Source organism: Urocitellus parryii, chromosome 1 (genome assembly GCF_045843805.1).
Source record: "Urocitellus parryii isolate mUroPar1 chromosome 1, mUroPar1.hap1, whole genome shotgun sequence".
NCBI classification, from domain to species: domain Eukaryota; kingdom Metazoa; phylum Chordata; class Mammalia; order Rodentia; family Sciuridae; genus Urocitellus; species Urocitellus parryii.
The window spans coordinates 171,382,875-171,402,727 of NC_135531.1; the positions used below are offsets into that span (position 1 = coordinate 171,382,875).

Below are 19,853 nucleotides of genomic sequence, written 5' to 3' on the forward strand. Positions count from 1 at the left end.
CAATATTTTATTATATCACTTTCACTGATTCTCCCGAATTCTCTGAAAAACCCTCCAGTACTATTTTCCAAATCATCAAATGTTAACAGGAAATCTCAGTGCCTATGTTTTGTCAACCTAAATTTTGAGAAAATCAGAGAAATAAAAAACAATGATTTTTTTGGAGAATGGCATTGGCAATGGGAATATGTGTGCCACAGTAAACTGTGACTTTGTTCAAAGAGTTGAAACCAGGAGGAGTTTTTTTTTTTGTTTTGTTTTGTTTTTTTAAAGAGGGAGGATTATATGAGATATAATCTTTGGCCATGATGACTAATAACAAGAGTGGCTCCCTCTAAGGTGAACAGTCCCTGGGCAAATGTCCTTGTAGAATTACTTCTTGTAGTTGCTGTGCAAACTTTCAGTCCTGGCAGAGTCTTTTGTGACTCTATCAGGCAATTATGAGCAAGAACCTTTTATTTCTAACCTCCCAACTTTATTTATTTTTATTAGGGTTGACCTGGTGATTCCACTTCAATTCCAACAACTTTTATGTTTCTTTCCATTTGTTCCTGCTGTATTAATTTCCTATGGCTGTCTAACATATTGCCACCAAGTTGGTGGCTCAACACAACATAAATTTACTCTTTCACAGTCCTGGAGATCAGAAGTCTGAAATCAAGGGGTTTGCAGGGTTGACTGTGAGGGACAATCTGGTCCATGCCTCTCTCCTGTTCCTGGTGGTAGCTGGAAGGCCTTGGCGTTCCTTGGCTGATAGCCACATCACCCCCATTTCTGTCTGTCTGTCTATCAGTGGTCTTTTTCCTCTACATTTCCTCCCAGCATGTCTTCTGGCCTTCTAAGTGTGCCAATTGTATTGGAATAGGGGTCCACCCAATTCAACAGGACTTCATCTTAGCTAATGACATTAACTACAACCTAACTCCAAATACGGGCACCTTCCAAGGTTCTGGTTAGACCTGGATTGGGGGGTGCAGCGCTATTTAACCCAATATATCTGCTACTGTTTTTTCTAGAGCTTTTTTCCCTCATGCTTGACTGGGTCTGGTGGTTTCCTAGACTTGCTCAGCTGTCTTAATCTTCATGCAGAGAATTCTCTTCACCTTCTGTCACAAATCCTATTTCCTTTATTTCTTGTCTCCTTCTCTTTGATTTCCTCCCTCATTGTATTGGAGCACATCCTCCAGTATCTGTCTGACAAACAGGATCTGGAGGAAACATTTTATTTATTTATTTATTTATTTATTTATTTATTTATTTATCTATCTATCTATCTATCTTTTTTATTTTTTGCATCGCACATCTGAAAATGTCTTTATTCTATTTTCACAACTAATTTGTCATTTTGCTGGACATAAAATATCAGGTCAAAAAATCATTTTTCCTCTCAAGTTTCGAAGACTTTGTGTTTTGACCTCTGGTTTTATGGGTGCCGTGCCATTCTTGAGACTTTTATTTACCTTCCTATGAATAAAATGCAAGGGCTGGGGTGTAGCTCAGTGGTGAAGCACTTACGTGGCATGCACAAGGTCCTGGGTTCCATCACCAGCACTGCAAAAAATAAATAAGCAAACAAACAAATACATAGGGATTTTCTCTCTGTAGTTAGCAATGTCAGGGTGGAGGGGGCGGGGATGTGCTCCAGTGTGGGTCTCCTTTCATTCATTTTGCTGGCATGTGGTGGCCCTTTCATCTGCAAACTCTCCTCCTCATTTCTTGAAGATGATCCTGGATTATCTGATGAATCATTTCTTTCCTTCATTTTTTTTTTCTCTTTTCTGAAACTCCTTTTAGTCAGATGGTGCATGGCCTGGAAACAACCTCTAATTTTCTAATTTCCTACTTTGCATTCCATTGTCTTTTTGCTCTGCTCTCAGGGAGATTCCTAGTCTTTATCTCCCAACCCATCTTTTGAATGTTGTACTTGGTCACCCTGTGTTTAGTTTCAAAGCCCTCTGTCTTACCCTCTGATTGCTCCTGGTTTGCAGGATCCTGTCTGTATCTTGTAGGCACCATCTTTCCTGTCCCTCTCATAATATTCCCAAGAGTCATTTGTTCAGGCTCCTTCTGCTCCTGGCATGGTCTGTTTCTCTGAGTCCCTTTTCTCTGGTTGTTTTGTTTCCAGTCTTTTATGTAATCAGAGGTGGGTGACTTGACTTTGGCTGAGTCACTTTGGAACTGACCAGAGGCACTGGAGAGGGGCTGGGAGACTGGGCTGAAGTGGCCACTGTGCTGAAGGGTCCCCAGCACTGTTGATTTTAGGCCCCTTTTTTTCTGGGGCTGTTCAGTTCCTCCAGAAAAGAATCCTTTTACATTTTGGGTGTGGTGAGACAAGGGGGCTGGGACCCAGTTGTCATTCCTCAATCAGTTTTCTCTGTTCCTAAATGTAGTGACACCTCTTGTCCACTCCACCTTTCCTTCCTAGTCTTTGTGCTTCTTATTATGCCACTTTTTTTTTTCTTTTTTCTTTCTGTGGCGTTGAGGCTAGAAGCCAAGGCCCCCACACACTAGGCAAGGACTCTGCCACTGAGCTACAGCCTCGGACCCATTTCTATCTCTTTGCTGTCATTTTGGAGGGGCTTTGGGGAAAAGAGAAATAAATATCTAAGCTCAGTTTGCTGTCTTTAAACAGAAGTCAGGAAATGTTCCCTCTATCTTTTAATTTCATGAAAATTTTCTCTTGTCTGTGTATTTTTGTGTCAATATGGCAGTGATGGTTTACCTTACCAGTTAGATGATTGAGCTTCCTACAAACCAATATTTTAATAAAAATCAATTCCAGTTCAGGAGCAGGGACCCACCAACTGTCTCCACAGGCTCCGTGATTCTGCCCAGGGGTCCAGCCCCCTCTCTCCTCTGCAGAGGTCCTTGGAGTCTGGCCCAGGCTCCCAGATGCTCCTAACCCCAAGCAGCTTTCAGGAGCCATCCAATCCTGCCTCCACTCCCAGAACATCCCAGCACCTTTGAAGCATGTGGCTACACAGAGACACAGGATGGCAAAGGGGTTTCTGTGGGAACCAAATCTTGGCACTGGCTCAGCACCTGGGCTAGAGTTGACTTGTTCCTCTGTTGAAGTCTGAGTCCTCTCTTCCCCCTTCCCAATTTGTTTTTAACCCTCAGGTTCTCCAGCTGTTTTCGTTGCTTCATGGGCTATCACCAGGCACTTTCTGGAAGACATCGGGTAAGCGGTTGGAAGGAGAGTTACCGAGAATTTGTAGACAGAATCCCCCCCCACACACCAATTCAGCCAAACTTGAATTGAAAAATGATAAGTTGGTCTCCACTGAAGATGTACCGACTTTTAGTCCCTGTCATTATTCCCTAAACAATATAGTAGGGTAGCTATTTACATTGTATTAGGTATTCTAAGTCATCTAAAGTGTACAAGACAATATATGTAGAATTATATGCAAATACTATATGATCTTATTGAAGGGACTTGAGCATCTGTGGGTTTCGGTATCGTGGAGAATCCTGGAACTCATCTCCTGTGGATGCTGAGAGGCAACTATACTTGACATTGTTTCTTTCTTCAAACAGCACGATTGAGCTTCTAACAAACCAATATTTTAAAAAAATCAATGCCAGTTCAGGAGGGGGGACCCACCAACTGTCTCCACAGGCTCCATGATTCTGCCCAGGGGTCCAGCCCTTGGAGCTATCTAGGAGCTATTTAGGGAGCTATCTATCTAGGAAAGGCCTGCTGTTTCAGATGAGAGGCCACAGGCTAGTTCTCTGGAGCTGTGCTTCTCACTCTCCAGGTGTGTTTCCAGATGGGCCACACCTGCAGTCTCCTGGCAGCCCTGTCTTTGTGCCTGCAGGGTCAGCTCTGTGCTTAGATCAGGGGCCAGACTGCTGTACTCCAGACAGCTGCTGCTCGGTGGAAGACACCTCCCTCCCCTGCAGGTTTAAGAGCCCTGAGGGTAGCACCATTCTCACCTCCTGGGTGTGGCAGTGACCTGGACAAACCAGAGCTCTGGTCTTGCTCTATAAAGGAGTGAAGTGCAGGTGGACTAAGCCCAAGGGGCCCACCTGCGGGTGAGCACGGGAAATATTTTGAGGCAGCATGGTAGGTAGGATGCCACCAGGCCAAGAAGTGGGCCGGGGGATGAGGCTTGTATGTGTCTTATAGTTCAAACTCTGCCCCAAATAATGGTTTCAAATCCACTTTTTAAAAATGGGTGAATTTACTTTTTTAAGAAAAAAAAAAATCTGGCTGGTTACAGGGTTGTACACCTGCAGTTTCAGCAACTCGGGAGAGGGAGTCAGCATTGCTTGAGCCCAGGGTTTGGAGGCCACCTGGGCAAGTGAGTAGGTGGCCTTCTGCTCTTAAAAAAAAAAAAAAAAAAAAAAAAGGAACCCTCCCTCCTTTCTGGAAAAAAAAAAATGGAAAGAGTTCTATTAGAATTTCTCATTTTCTTTGTGGGAAAATAATTCTACCTCTCTAGAAAAAGTGGAAAGTTCTGGGCTGGGGATGTGGCTCAAGCAGTAGCATGCTGGCCTGGCATGCGTGCGGCCCGGGTTCGATCCTCAGCACCACATACCAACAAAGATGTTGTGTCTGCCGAGAACTAAAATATAAATATTAAAAATTCTCTCTCTCTCTCACTCTCTCTAAAAAAAAAAAGAAAAAGAAAGAAAGAAAAAGTGGAAAGTTCTATTAGCACTTCTCATTTCCTTTGTGGAAAAAAACAAAAACAAATAAACCCAACCAATTAAACTCTGTCCCAGTTGCCTTGGACTAGGCGCATCTCTCGCTGATCAGGTTCCCCTCATGCCTGATGTCCTGGGATCCTGAGGTCCCAAGCCAGTCACCGTGCCACCTCACTCACCGATGCTCTGTGCCTGGCCCCTGTTGACAGCTGAGTGTGCCACTGTGAGCCCCAGTGAATTCTGACAAGCTAGCTTTGGGATCCTGGGGTCCCCAGGATCTTAGGTTCCAGTAAATTCCATGGAGATAGGTGGCTGCTCCCTGTGCCCCAGCCGTGCTCCTGAGCTACAGGAGAGGGGCAGGCTCTAACAGTGCTGGGCACACAGGGCTACGTCTGAGGTTGCCTGGGGAACGGCATTGGCTGGGTAGTCCAGCTTCCCCCTCCTGACAGTGCTCCTTGTCCCTCCCTCCCTCCGTCCCATAGGTGTTGGGACATCAATGCCAATGCTTCCATCTGGTGGGTCATTCGAGGGCCTGTGATTCTGTCCATCCTGGTGAGTGGCTGTCTTCCCCTGAGCTGGGGCCCAGTGGGACTGATGGAAACAGTGACCGGCCCATGGGGGTAGAGGACTTGGAGGCTGGGATTCCTCTAGATGCCAGTGTTCCCCAAGGAACAGAACTGGGCTATGAGTCCTAGTTGCCTCTAAGCCTATGTTTTGTGGCAAGTGTTTTCCCAGCCCTTGGCAATTCCTGAGAACAACGAGGGTGAGGGGCTGGGTGATTCACTGTCCTTCTGTAAAATGGGGCTGGAGTAGGTGGGGGAGGAGGGAAGGAAAGGAGCTTCCACATGAGCAAATGACCTCCCAGCATGGGCCACAAGGGTGGGAAGAGAGGGCGCCAAAGAAATGAAGAGACTAGGACCCATGCCTATAATCCCAGAGAATCTGAAGGCCAAGGCAGCCTCTGCAATTTAGCCAGACCCTTTCTCAATATAAAAAATCAAAAAGGGTTGAGGGTGTAGCTCAGTGGTAGAGCACCCCTGGGTTCAATCCCAAGTAACACACACACACACACACACACACACACACACACACACACAGAAAGAAAGTCCAAACTCCATTCCTGCCCTTCAGGAAGTTAACGGTCAAGTTGGTAGAAGGCTTAACAGATGCAAGCATTTGGCCTTTTATTCTACCCAAGGCCTCAAGCATGCTTGGCAATGGCTCTACCCTTGAGCTCCATTTTTAGATCCCTTTTAAGATATTTTAAGTGCTCTGGAAAAGTAACATCATCTCTAAATATAATAATAAGGAATGAGTGGCAATCAAGGGTAGCTTCCTGGAGGTGGTGATTGAGCTGCAAACTGACTGGAGGCTGTGAAACAGCAGTTTTTAAAGTGTGGTTCTAGACCAGCAACTGCAGCTTTAGCTGGGAGTTTGTTAAAAATGCCCTTATTGAACCAAAACCTTTGGGGATATACCCTAAATTCTCAGAACTGAATTTAGAGCATGCCTGGGTTCAATTCCAAGTACCATACATAGGAAGGAAGGAAGGAAGGAAGGAAGGAAGGAAGGAAGGAAGGAAGATGGAGAGAAAGAAAGTTAGCTATGACACTCCCTGGGAGCTTATTAGAAATGCAGACTCTCAGGCCCAGCCTGCCACCGGCCTTTTTCAAGACCCCAGGGGGATTCCAAAGCACTGAGAATATGAATGATCTGCCCGGAGGCTGAGAAAGTCTAGAGCCCCTGCAGGCTGGGGTGGGAGGGGGTGTTTCCGCCAGCCTTTGCCTCTAGAAAGGGTTCTGGGGGGTAGGAGTGAGCAGCAGGGTGGGCCTTTCAGGTGGTGTCCGCAGTGTCTTCTCCACCCTCAGGTCTAGGGGACAGGGCCAGGAGAAGTATCTGGGAAAGCAAGACACCTTCAGCCCACCTTCTGCCTTGTGTTTTGCAGATCAATTTCATCTTATTTATAAACATTTTAAGAATCCTGATGAGAAAACTTAGGACTCAAGAAACAGGAGGAAATGAAGTGAACCAATATAAGTAAGTGGAAAGCAAAGACCCAGGCATGTTCTGTCTGTCAGCAAGCATTTACAGAGTACCTACTGTTTACTCAACTGTTTCCAGAAAAAGAAAGAAAAGTGATAGACCGAGTTCCAGTGAAGTGGTGGGGATGGGCCTGATTATGAAGCCCCAGACACTGTGGTGTGGGAAAATCAAGAAATCTCAGCCAGGAAGTCTGGAAGCAGAGATGTGACCCTTAAGGCCAGGCGAGGGACCCCGATTCAGACAATCTGTGTAGCTGTGCATGTTGTTCAGGAGAGAATAGCCTTAGCTCTCATCAGATTTTTCAGTATATCAAAAATACTTAAAAACCTTTTAAGATGTTAAAGAAGATGGGTTTAGTCTGCCAGGGCTGCCATAAGAAAATAACCACAAACTAGGGGCTTAACAACAGAAATGTACTTTCCCACAGTTCTGGAGCCTGGAAGTCCAAGATCAAGGCTAAATGTCTTCTGAGGTGTCTCTCTGTGGCTTGTAGATGGTCACCTTTGCCCTGTGTCCTCAAGTGGTCTCTTCTCTGTGCACAGGCATCCAACTCTGTGGGCCCAAACTTCCTTTTCTCATAAGGACACAGTTGAATTGTACAATGGTCAATCCTAATGGCCTCATTTTAACTTAATCACCTCTTTAAAGACCCTGTGCCAAAATACGATTCCATCCTGGTGGTTTTAGCTTCAACATATGAGTGAGGAGGCAGCAGCCTCCAAGATAGGATATGGTAAAGACAAGTTAGCGTCTAATGGAGTCTTTCTCCATGATCTGTTGAGTTCTGAGAGTCTCGCAGTAGCCAGGATCCTGTCAGCCTCCCCACAACATCCCTGGAGCGACAGGCTCTGAAGTCAGGTAGAGCTAGAGGTCAGGGTAAAGTTACCAGATAAAATACAGGATGCCCAGTCACATTTGCATTTTGGATAAACAACAAATAGTTTGGTTTTTTTTTAAGGACTTATTCCCTCTAACTTTCCCATTGTGTATATGAAATTCAAATTTGACTGGGTATCTTGTATTTTTATTTGCTAAAGTTGGCGACACTGATCTTGGAAGAAAACACAAGAACTTCTCCTCATAGGTATGTATTACCTAAGAAAACAAAGCTGGGTGTGCTCAGCTTAAGTTAGACACAGAGGTGACTGTCACAAACATATATATATAATTTATAAGCAAAAGTTATTTGAGGGCCTGTTTATGTATTTACTGATGAGACCCATGATCAGAAAGTCCTGGGATAGATCACATGTTGGCGAGTGTTGTGTCTGAGTGCGGGGGGTGCGTGGGAGTTAGGAATTTTCCCAAATGATGAAAACCGGAGCTGGGGGCCTGGCTCAGTGGGAGAACGCTTGCCTGGCATGCGAGGTTTGATCCACAGCACGACACAACCAAACAAAAACAAATGAAAAAAGTTTTTTTCAGAAAAACAAAATAGTTTAGGGACACTGGGGCCAAGCTCAATGCAAATGGGCACTAGATGAGATGTGCCCTTGCTGACAGGAGGGGGGCCGGAGGGAGGCAGCACAGGAGTGACAGTGTGTCCCTGTGTCCCCAGGCGCCTGGCCAAGTCCACCCTCCTGCTGATTCCCCTCTTCGGTGTCCACTACATCGTCTTCGCCTTCTCCCCCGAGGACGCCATGGAGGTCCAGCTGTTTTTTGAATTGGCCCTTGGCTCATTCCAGGTGAGCTTTGGGGTCTGTGGCTACTGGTGAAAAGGGCAAGTTTTCTGTTTCCTCAGAGAGAAGCAGAGGGTCTGTGACAGCAAGCAGCCAGTGCTGATGGTCAGTGGTGACCTGGGAAGAGAACTCATTTGGTGGAGACCCACAGGACTGCCTGTGCTTTGTGACCCTGAGTGGGACTCGAAGTCCCCACCAGTCAAATGAGGGTGGGAGATGAAACTCAGAGACTGACTGCAGGGAACACAAAAATGAAAAGCCACCCAGCACTCTGAGTTCAACTCTCCATACCATCTGCAGTCTCATTAAGGCAGATACCCCAAAGCCTGCAGGAGGATGAGCCCGGTGGGAGCGGAGCGTGTGTGAAAGACAACAGTCTCCTCCTCTTCATACTGGGAAGAACATAGAAAATCCCCAAACTGAGAAATCCACAAGTAGCAGCATCAGCATATTTATTTAGAATCAATTAAGAGAGTTCAAGTTGCCTTGGAGCAACAGGAAATGGGGGCGGGGTTGTCAGGAGACTATTGATTTTTTACAAAATAAGAATTATTTGACTTTTAAAAGCCATGTGCATGTGCAACTTATTAAAAACAAAATCTGGCAAGAAAAAAAAAAGAAAAGAAAATGAAGGGGGGGAGAAGAAGGGGGGAGAGAGAGAGAGAGAGAGAGAGAGAGAGAGAGAGAGAGAGAGAGAGAGAGAATTCTATATGATGTTGTGAGGTTAGAAAAGGAAAAGGAAACAGGTTCAGGTAGAAGGGAGTCTTAATGCGAATCCTAAACTTTACAATGATTTTTATTTATTTACTCAGAAATTTCCTTAAAAAAAAACAAAAAAACAAGATGATGTTACTTTTGAGAAGAACAGTGGTCCCTTACCACTCATAGGTTCCAGGGAGGACACACAACTGGGAGCACACCATTGCCTTCCTGTGCCTTCAGACCCCACCCCAGCGTGTCCCTCCTGCCTCCTCTGAGCAGCAACTCTGCCTAGGGCCCCTGCCAATGTCCCAGACCTGCAGAGGACCAAGCTTCTGGTGTATATGACCCACGGTTCTCTTCCTCCTGGCTCCTGGGCCCCAATTCAGCAGCTGACGGACTTAAGAGCCACTTGTGAAGAAGGATTTGACCTGGCTCACGAAAATGGTAGTGACCATGTGGAAAGCTGGAAGACCAGATCTGCTTTACCACACAGATGGGGACTTCCTGTCCCTCAGAGTTGGGGCTACAGAATACCTAAGCAAAAACCATTTAGCTTCTCTATGGGAAAATGTTCACGAGAAATCCAAAAGCACTTTCCTGATGTTCCCACAGAAATTCTTATGAAGAAAAGGATTATTAAGATTGTATAGGGCTGGGATATAGCTCAGTTGGTAGAGTGCTTGCCTAGCATGCACAAGGCCCTGGGTTCAATCCCCAGCACCACCAAAAAAGAAAAAAAAAAGTGTGTATTTGTAAGTATAGTGTATACAGTCTTATATGTATGCAGGTAGGTAACAAAATACATATATATATGCATATGTGAAAATTTCTTTCATATATAAAAGTGAAGAGAACAGATTGAGCCCTCATGTACCCTCATGGCCTTTCTTACTTCATGTCTATTTTTATAGATAACCCCCCATCTTTTTTTTCTTTTGAGATGAGATCTTGCTAAGCTGCCCAGGCTGGCCTCATACTTGGGGTCCTCCTCCCTCAGCCCCTGGCATTACAAGGGTGCATCACCATGCCTGGCTGTGCCCTTATCTTTTTAAGTAAACCCAAGACATCAATTCTTTTTCTTTTCTTTTTCTGTGGTACTGGGAATTGAACCCAGGGGAGTATTGTGAGGTGGCCAGCACCTCATAGGGTAATTTTTCCTGCTCAGGAGGGGATAAGCCACCTGAGAAAAATATAGCCTGAAGTAATTAGTGAAGACATAAAAGATAAAGACAGAATTAGTTTTAAAAGCAGAGCACCTGAAAGATTCTTCCAGTCCTGATTAGGAACTGGAACAGAACAGCTAGAAAATGGCCCATTTATTTAAGGGGGTACATCAAAGGCAGGGATAAGGTTTCAGGGGTGGAGCCTTGCTTAGGTATCTTTCAGTCAACAGGTTGATTGGCATCTTGCCAGGCCACACCTCTCTCTGAGAGACTGTGTGGCTATGTGGCTGCAGCAGGTCACCCCATCTTTGGAGCTGTGTGGAGGGCAGCAGATCTGAATAGGAACTCATGTGGTCTTACCAGCTGGATTGCTGCTGCAAGTGTCCGGATACCAGCTTTTCCTATTCTCTGGCTATGATGCCAGTTTGGTCCATGCACAGTTCATGGATGGCTCCTGACAGGGGAGCTCTGAAAGACAAGGGTTTAAAGAACACACACAACCCAACACCATTATCCCTCTCATAGACTTATTAAAACTAAATGCATTAACTCTTTCTGATTATATAAATAATACTTGCTTATTATAGATAATTTGGAAAACAAAGAAAAGTAAAAATAAAGAAGAAAAAGGGCTGTGGATATAGCTAGACCCTGAGCTCTATCTCCAGTACTGCAAAAAAAAAAAAAAAAAAAAAAAACCAAAACAAAAAAACCAGGAAAAGACCACTTCTTCATGTCATTAAAATTCAGCTAGTCTTCATTGTTAATGATTGCATAATAACTAAATTTAGTAAACTTGCTGGCCATGTGTGAGGTCTGCCCTATCTACAGTTGAGTCAGCTAACTTTTCTTCACCCAGAACTCCTGCCCTCCCCTTAACAGTGAAAAGGTATCTTTGGACCAAGGGCAGGTGAGGTCTGGGTGACCTGGGTCTATGAGATGGGCAGCCCCTTCAGCTAGACCACCAGCTCTGGGCCACACACGCACAGTTCTTGCTGGAAGGCCCCTCACCCGTAAAGTGGCGGTCCTCCAACCTCCCACCCAGGCTTTAGTGAAAATTGAATGAAGCACCGAAGAACCCAGAATTCCACAGTTACTCAGGGCAAGCTGTGCTGCAAATCCAGGTCCATATATACCAAACCCATCACAGCCAATTTACCTGCCGGGCATGTTAAAATTACACCGCCTGCCTTCACATGCCTTTCCGTCCTCTAACAGTGTGCTTCAGCCAGTCCCAATGTCTGGCAATCTTGTTTTTTGGGGGACTAGGGATTGAACCCCAGGGTACTCTACCATGAGCTACATCCGAGACAGGGTCTTGCTAATGTGCCCCCAAATTTAGAAGCCCTGAGTAAGCATTCCTGCCATTCCATGAGGTGGGCAGCAGCTCTGGGCCAAGCACTCAGAGTTCCAGTCTTGCTGTCACTGCAGCAGTCATTGATGCCTGACATTCTAAAGCAAACCCATGTAGTTTTGTCACTGACTCATTAAAATGCCATTATCTCAGGACTGCGCATGTAGCTCAGTGGTAGAACATATACTTAGCATGCATGTGGATTCAATCCCCAGCACACATACACAAAAGCCTATATATATATGTATATGACTGAGGAGTCATATGTATACCAAGCCCATCACAGAGGAGCTGTGTCATCACTTTTGGGGTCATTTCCCATGTGGTAAGTAGCTAAGGGCAAGTCTGCGTGGGAAGAGGGCTGAAGATGAGCGCCTAGGCTTCTAATGAGGGACGAGGAAGAGCACTAGTGGGGGCAGGGGTGTGGGAAGTCCTCTAAGGGCTGACCAAGGTGTACTCTCCCCACTTATGGATCTGCAGGCCTCTTTGACTTGACTCAGGTACCCCAGACTGGAGCCCCTACTCTGGCAGAGCTCCAAATCCAGCTCCTTCCAGGGCAGGAGGGTCCAGATAGGCCCAGACCTCCCAGGCCAGGGAACATGAAACCCTGACTACGGAGATGCACTCACCTGTCTCCTAGGCAAGAGGCCAAGTCCTGCTGTTGGCTGGCCTGGGCCTGTACGTAGTTTATTCCAAACACATATTTGTTCTTCAACATGAATGAGTCCTCCAGGTTTCAGTGTCTCCAGATTCCTAGCTTAGCTCAGAAATGAGACCACTCTAGGCCCAGGGTCTCCCACTGGACTGGCCCTGCCCCTTCACAGTGGGGCAGCAGCATACATCCTGCTGCTCTTAGAGGGTTCACTTGATTCAGGTGAGCTTCCTGGTCCCTGCTGGCTGGGTTCAAGTTAATCCCCTAAATTACAGTCACTGAGTGTGTTTGAGGCACTAGATGACAGGGACAACAGGATGAAAGGCATTCACAGTCTGTGCTGGATGGTACAGGACCACGCAGGCACATTGTGTGGGCCCAAAAGAGGTGATACCCCTAAATCAAGGGAGATGGGGAAGTGAGCCTGGAGTTGGGGATCACAGGACTCAGACTGGAGGTCAGAGGAACTCGTCCAGGCCCTGCTGCCCCAGGCAGATGCTGAGGCCCTGCACTAACGCCTGCTCTCTCTGGCAGGGGCTGGTGGTGGCCATCCTCTACTGCTTCCTCAACGGGGAGGTGAGTCTTCTTGGGCTGCCACTGGATTCCAGGGCAGGAGCTACCTAGATCCAACGGGGGAAGAAAGGGCTATTTGTGGAGGGTGGGTATGTGGGCCACATGGCCAAGGGGCTTGACCAGCCTTCTAGGAGTCTAGTCTTGCTAAGAGCAACCGATTTGCCTGCTAGGCATGTTAAAATACTTCCCAGGCCCTGCCCCCAAATTCTGGTTAGCAAAAATGGATTCTGTGGGTCCAGGCTGGGTCCTGAGAAAGTATTCCTTAACAAACACTCCAGAGGATTCTTATCCATGGGTAAGTTTTAAAAACTTGGGGGAGTATAGATAGGCACCCAGTGAGAACCCAGGCTCTGGTCTGCTCAGCTGCTTGTTCCATGGCTGATCTGGGTCACTGCCCCTCTCTGGCCTCAGTCTTCCCATAGGTGAAATGGGGACTCAGAAGTGATAACTGTAGCTCAATCCTCCAAGGCCTCAAAATGGGTATGGACTCCCCGGGGAGGACTCTGGCCTTGCAGAGCATCTGGGTCAGGACAAGAGGCTCCAGACACACAAAAGCCACGAAATCAACATGGGTTGAATAGGATCTGGCACCCAAACACAGCCTGTTCAGGTTCACCAGACTTGAATGGAAATGACCTCTGATGTTTTCCAAAAGTTAAGCATCAAGCCTGGCCTCAAAGGTCGGACTGTTCCAGTCGGGGATGAGGAGGGGAGTGTCTGTGGAGCAGTTCCCGGCTCCCAGGTAAACTCAGAGCCGGGTGGCTTCATGAGATTCAGCAGACAGTTGTGTCAGTGGGGTTCTGAATGTTTGAGTTCTGCAGTTTGGGAAACAAACCGCAAGTTCTTTCTTTGGGACATAGTGTCATTAAGAGGCAGGTCCAAGTGCCCAAGATAGAGGGAGCCCTCAGTACCTATGGGACACAGGGCTGGCAGGTGAGGGACAGTAGGACCAGTGGGGCACAAGTGGCACCACTGTGTGGGGGCCCTTGGGAGTGAGCCAGGCTCCAGGCACCAGCTGCCCCTCCCTCCTGGCTGATGGCTGGTCTCCGGCAGGTACAGCTAGAAGTTCAGAAGAAGTGGCGGCAGTGGAATCTCCAAGGCTTCCCGTTGCGCCCTGTGGCCCTCAGTTTGTCCTTCAGCAATGGCACCAGTGGCCCCACTCATGGCACCAAGGGCAGCCCTTCAGAGCAGAGCCGGGGCATCTGCAGGGCCAGCATCATCTGAGGACGGAACGATGCCGACGGTGGACAGAGGTTAAAGCAGGTCCTGGGAGGCTGAACACTGCCTTGGAACAGACCCGTCTCCCCAGCAGACATCCTGTGCTCTCCTTGTGGCTGTAAATGTCCCTCCTCCAGGCCTTGGATGCCTCAGAACTGAAGTGACAAGGGCACCGTGAGACAGGATGAAGGCCTAGGACTTGGTCTGTGTTGCTCTTCTGGGAAGAGCAGTTCAGAGGCCCAAGAACGGAGGCGGGGAAATAAATGGTACCTGGGAAGAGGTTTGCTCTATTTGTCAGTCTTTCTGCCCTGCTAACACAGAGAAGGGAATATGCCCTGGCTCGTTCCCTGGCCACCCGCTGCAGGAAGAGGGCACCTCCCTGGACCCCAGCTCATTTTCAGGGACAAGCTTAGAGGCTCAGAAAGAAAGGACAGTCTAGGTCCCTGGCCCAGGGCAGATTCTGTCCATCTCCCTTTGCAACTCACCTGGCTAGTAGCTCTCACCAGGGCCTTTAGACAATAGATAATTAATCTGATAAAGTCACAGGGAAGCCTCAGGACCCTTGGCCCTTTTAGTACCCTGACATGGTGTGAGGCTTACCAGTATGGATTCATGTGGGTAGGGGGGAGGTGCAGTAGCAAGATCAGCATGATCCCACTACAGGTGATAAACAGGTTTACCAAAGCCCTGGGCCCTGCTCAAGCTACTCAGCAAGGAGGTGGCAGTTTGGCCCAAGGCCCTTTACTTCAAATGTCCCTCTCACGGCTGTGTCTAAACTCTTCCCACTCCCAGGCAGGGTTGGGCAGGGTCTTTCTCCCAGCCCCACTAAGCTCCTGGGGTTGTTGTCTTACCCTTCATTCTGGCTCTGGTTTCCTGTGAATATATCTGCACTGTCTGCCCATATAAGGATGAAAGAAGACAATATTCTGGAATCCTTTTACAAAACAAAACCTCACAGGGAGCATTCTGGAGGGAAGTGGAAACTACTTAGTATAAAGAAAAAAGCATCTTGCTGAGGGGCGACCAGCTCTAGTCCTGGCTTTGGGTGGCTCTCCAGTCTTCTCCCTGAAGACAAGAAAGTCACCTCTTTGCACCTTACAGACCACTGTAGGGTCCCACTTTCCAGGATAAGATCCAGCCTGTGTGATTGACAAGCTCTGCTCTCTGAAAAACCAACAGCCCTCAGAAGGGGCTGGGTATCTCTCCGCATTAGAGCACTTGTCTAGCATGCACAAGGCCCTGGGTTCCATCCTAGCACCACCAAAATCCTCTCAGGTGATCGCTATAGACTCCCTGCATCTTGATATTTCAAACTTAGTATCTATAGCCTCTGACTCTGTGCATCTTGGAATTCAGATTTTTAAAAAATAACCATAGAAGGGTCAGGCTAGTGGCACACCTCCAAAGTCCCAGCTACTTGGGAAGGCCAAGGCAAGCGGATCGCTTGAGTCCACAAGTTCAAGACCAGCCTTGGCAACATAGTGAGACTCTGGATCAACAACAACAACAAAAAAATCACCACAGGGAGGTAGGATACATGACCAGCCCAGGAGGATACCAAAAACCCATGCAATCGGTAGCAGCCAGAATTCACTAGGCGGGAGGGGGAAGGAATCAGCCTAGAATTAAATGATCCAATAGTCCACTTTTTCAGGGCAGAAAAAGGAACTGGAAAGGATTTTGTTCACCGTGGTGAAAAAAGTACAGACAGATCTTCCTTCCAGCAAGGATGGAAATCTCCATTGCTTCTTGACCCCTTCTCTTCTCCTCATCCCCAGGATGGTTGTTAATCATTACCCAAGGTCTGGCTGTTCCCTTCACCCCCGGTGGAGCCCAGCAGGCCCAGATACGTGCTCTTTGAAATGTATTCATGTTCAAAAATGGTACCCCAAGGCTGTAGACGTGCAAGTGTGCATAAGAGCACACACACAGGCCTTGGGAAAAACAGTGTGCTCCCGGTCAGCTGGGCCTTGCGGGAGGGCTCGCTTAAGGAAAAGGATTCTAACAGGAAGGGCCCCCAGAAGGAACAGCTAACTGCTAGAAGCTGGGGTCATCCAGGGCTTGTGTGGTCCCCAAAAGAGTAGGAGAGAAATCAAGTCAAATGGTTTGAAAACGCATTATTTGCAAAACATTATAAGGGAAAACACACATGAAGACCCACTGTGCTGGTGAAAGAGTCCTAGGCACGGATTGGTCCCGTTGCTGGAAGAATATCACATTCTTAGCAACCATGAGCTCCAGGCCCCCACAGCCAATACCCTAAGCATAGAGTCAATAAAATAGGTGTAAACCCCACTTGGCTGAGCAGTTAGCCTGGACACCATTTCCGGAGTTGCTTCAAAATCTACTCCAGTCCAAGGAAGAAAACCCATGAAATGAGTTTTAAAATATTCTTCTTTTAAAATCAATATCTGAATAACTTGACAAAACCTGTGTGTCTGGTGGCACGGAGGCAGGCTCCCGGCCTCTGACCCTCGCAACCAGTTGCAAAAGAGGCAGCAGTTTCAAGATCATTGTCCCACCCCATCTCCACCAGAGGTCACAAGTCAGAAAAGTTCCACCTTGATCACTTTCTTGTGGAATCCAAGGTCCCTGGAGCGGGTGCTAGAATTTCTTTGGTGGGTTCCGGTCTGGGTGATGCTGTTGATGTGAAGGCCACTGATGGCGTTCAGGAAGAAGAGGAACGAGGCCGTGAATTCACACCAAAACATCAGGGTGAAGCCGATGAACGTGACCTGATTCCTGAGGAGGATCACAAAACTCAGGAGCCCCCCAGAGGACAGGATGAAAGAGGCCAGGAGAAGGTAGGAACCAAAAGTCCACTTGCGCCGCGAATGGACGTCCTCACACACCTGGGACACCATGAGGAGCTCAAGGCCAAAGATGGCGGCTACCACAGCCATGGCGCTTGCGCTGCGAGCCAGGCCCATGCCCACAGCCAGCCCAGGCACGTGGGCCTGACTCAGGTCTCGGAGGCAGTGTGGCTCGCTCTGGTTGGTAATGGTGCAGAACTGCCACAGTCCAAAGAGGCGGTCCTCAGCCAGAAGCCAGTACCCATCACAGATGGAGACGGAAGACAGGACCACAGCCAGGGCGGTACAGGTGATGATGAGAGTCCGGATGAAGGTCTCGAAGAAGGACCGGTGGGGCCTCCTTTGGCCCAACAGCCTTTGCGCCTGGAATACAACACAGGAAGCAGCAAGTCAGTGACACCCCATGCCACACCCTCTCTAAATTCTCCAGGGAATACCCAGGCTACCCACTTCCCACAGCACCTGTTTTCTCCTCTGGTCTCATAAAAAGCCTGGAATTTTCCCCTGACTCAGCTTCCACAGCACGGATCCCTTTTAGCCTGTCCTCCATTCTAGTCCTGTAAGCGTTGCCTGTCCAGCCTCACTAGGCACAGATGGGTCCCTCCCCATTCTTCCTTTCACCATCTCTACAATGAATCCAAAATGGCTGGCAAACCCTACTGGGATCTGAACTCCGAAAACCTGTCTTGCCTGGCTCCTAGGACCTTGAGCATGCAATCTGCTCCAGTCTCTACACAAAACAAGAGCCCTGCTTGTCATGGCTACAGGGTTATGAGAAGCTCAGAGACATTAGCACATAATTAGGTAAGATGGTTTCTCTCCCCACTATACATCCAGCTTTATTCCATGCCCCCCTACCCACCAGGTTCTGCACTTTCTATGTTTGGTCCAGCCTGCATGTGATTATCTTGCTATCCTGACTACTGCAAGAGATGTTTGCACCTTGCCCTCTAACCTTGCTCAGCCTATACTCTACCCAGAGGGGGCCAGCGTCTGTTCTAGCAGCTTTTAGGCATGGGGTGGCCACTGCAGCTCTTGTCTGCTGGTCTCGGCCTTGGAAAAGTGCATGCCTCACCTCCTCAGCCTCCTGGCAAGTGAGCTAGGTGTCCAGTGAGGTGTCTCATAGTCCTGAGTTGCCACCTGAGCCACCACTCCCAACCACTGACCCACAAGGCAAAAGACAGAACTATTACAGAGAGTAAAACTCCTTAGCATAGCCCCCCAGCCTTGCAAGACCTGCCTGCCTCCCTCTCTGACTCCATTTCCCAGTTGGCTCTCCCTCACTGCCTTGCACAGGCACCATGGCAGTCCTATTTCCATGCCTAGAACTTTCTTATCTGGGAACTCCTGCCCCCTCTGCCCAACAGGCTCCCTGCAGCTCCCTTGCCCCTTCAGGATGACTGTTTCTCCATAGAGCTGCAGATCTATTTAAAGTCACCTCCCCAGGGAGGACTTTCACCCCACCCAACCCCAAGTAGGTCCTTTCCTGGCATTCTCTGCCAGGCACCCTGTTTGTTTTCTTCCCCATTCCCATGGTGGTTTGTAGTTACACATTACTGTCTGTCTCAATTGGACACTGTGACCTCCAGGAGGGCAGGGTCCCTACATCAAGATACTGCCATGTGCCCAGTACCTGACACAGTGTTGATCTCTGTATTCAGTAGATACTTGAGGAAGAGCCGTGGGATAAACAGTCAGGTTTGCAACCACTGTCACTTCTATCCAAAGCACCTTTAAAAAGAGTCATCTGCCCAGTCATACAGTAAAATCACCCCCTTTATAGTGTGTATTAGAAGCAGGCTACACCCCAGTTTGGGAGGTAAGCAAAACAGATAGCTCACACATGATGGTCACAGTTAGAAAACCAGGAGAATGGAGAAAGAGGACAATGGGTGTGCCTTACGCCATGTGCAGTGAGACCTAGGCCAATACCATGAGGTAAGTGCGACAAGTGTAGGATATAATGCAAAGTCTTGTTCCTGGGAGACTGGCCAAAACTCTCCCAAGCTGTCTGTTAATGTGATTCAGACACAGGAGGCAACTCTCATTTCCACCCCAGTGACACGAATAGGGATGCAGTGTGCATTCAGCCCTGCTGCCTAAGTAGCATCCTATTTCTTCTTACACCTGGGAGGATGGTACTATAGAAAGCTACACGCAGAAGGCAGGTGACGTGCCCAGCATCACTCACTCACATCACAATAATGCATATTACAGTTGCTCAGACAGTTGCACAGCGTGCAGGAGGTAGAATACATTCAGCAATAGATACTGACTTGGGCCTTCATGCTGAAGCCTTGGTATTACTGGTTAGGAAGAAGATTTGAGTACAGAGGGATACTCAAAAGGCCACACCAAAACTAGGACCAGCACCTTCACTGAGATCCCAAGGTGCTGCAGAGAGCACCCAGGCAGGAATGTGCACTGTGGTTATCAATCCATGTCCCCTGGCTTCCTTGAGAGGCTCCAGGCAGGGTGCTGGGTCCCCTTCCTCACTTTAACTATCTGCTTGAGACACTGAGAGTCAAGGAATCTGCACTGAACTTTATTAGGGAATAAAAGTAGATCTACTGGTAAGAAACAATTTACCAAAGAAAACTCTGAAATTTGTGCCTCTATGTCTATACCACAAACCAGTAGAGGCACTTGTACTCGGACAGTTTCTTAACCTCAATTGGCTCTTGTTTTCTTATCTATTAAATGAAGTTGGTGACGGGCTGGGGATGTGGCTCAAGCGGTAGTGCGCTCGCCTGGCATGCATGCGGCCCGGGTTTGATCCTCAGCACCACATACCAACAAAGATGTTGTGTCCGCCGAGAACTAAAATAAATAAATAAATATTAAAAATTCTCTCTCTCTCCCTCTCTCTTTAAATAAATAAATAAATAAATGAAGTTGGTGACACCTGCAGGTCAGCAATGGCTGTGAAGCCACTTGGCAAGATTATAAAATTCCTAAAGATTAATATAGTCAGAGGATGGAAGAGCCCTGGATGCATGGAAC

General features: G+C 47.8%; 2 protein-coding genes and 1 non-coding gene across 3 annotated transcripts in view; 2 read left to right on the forward strand and 1 right to left on the reverse strand.

The window, feature by feature from the left end:
* The window catches only part of LOC144250073 (secretin receptor-like), a 64,124-nt gene extending 50,020 nt beyond the window's left edge, over positions 1-14,104 (forward strand). Inside the window, exons 9-14 of the mRNA XM_077792481.1 lie at positions 3,121-3,181; positions 5,136-5,205; positions 6,599-6,690; positions 8,255-8,381; positions 12,781-12,822; positions 13,873-14,104. Coding sequence (XP_077648607.1) covers positions 3,121-3,181; positions 5,136-5,205; positions 6,599-6,690; positions 8,255-8,381; positions 12,781-12,822; positions 13,873-14,043 — 563 coding nt within the window. The 3' untranslated portion in view covers positions 14,044-14,104. The remainder of the gene's footprint in view (positions 1-3,120; positions 3,182-5,135; positions 5,206-6,598; positions 6,691-8,254; positions 8,382-12,780; positions 12,823-13,872) is intronic.
* Trnaa-agc (transfer RNA alanine (anticodon AGC)) lies at positions 9,732-9,803 on the forward strand. Its single transcript has one exon. It is a non-coding gene; the product is annotated as a tRNA-Ala (tRNA).
* A 1,956-nt stretch (positions 14,105-16,060) lies between the features above and the next one.
* On the reverse strand, positions 16,061-19,138 carry LOC144250107 (voltage-dependent calcium channel gamma-like subunit). Its single transcript, XM_077792548.1, has 2 exons — positions 19,127-19,138; positions 16,061-17,213 (listed from the first exon to the last, which is right to left on the reverse strand). The coding sequence occupies exons 1-2, from the start codon at positions 19,136-19,138 to the stop codon at positions 16,584-16,586; spliced, it is 642 nt and encodes a 213-aa protein (XP_077648674.1). The 3' UTR covers positions 16,061-16,583.
* Positions 19,139-19,853: the final 715 nt, after the last annotated feature.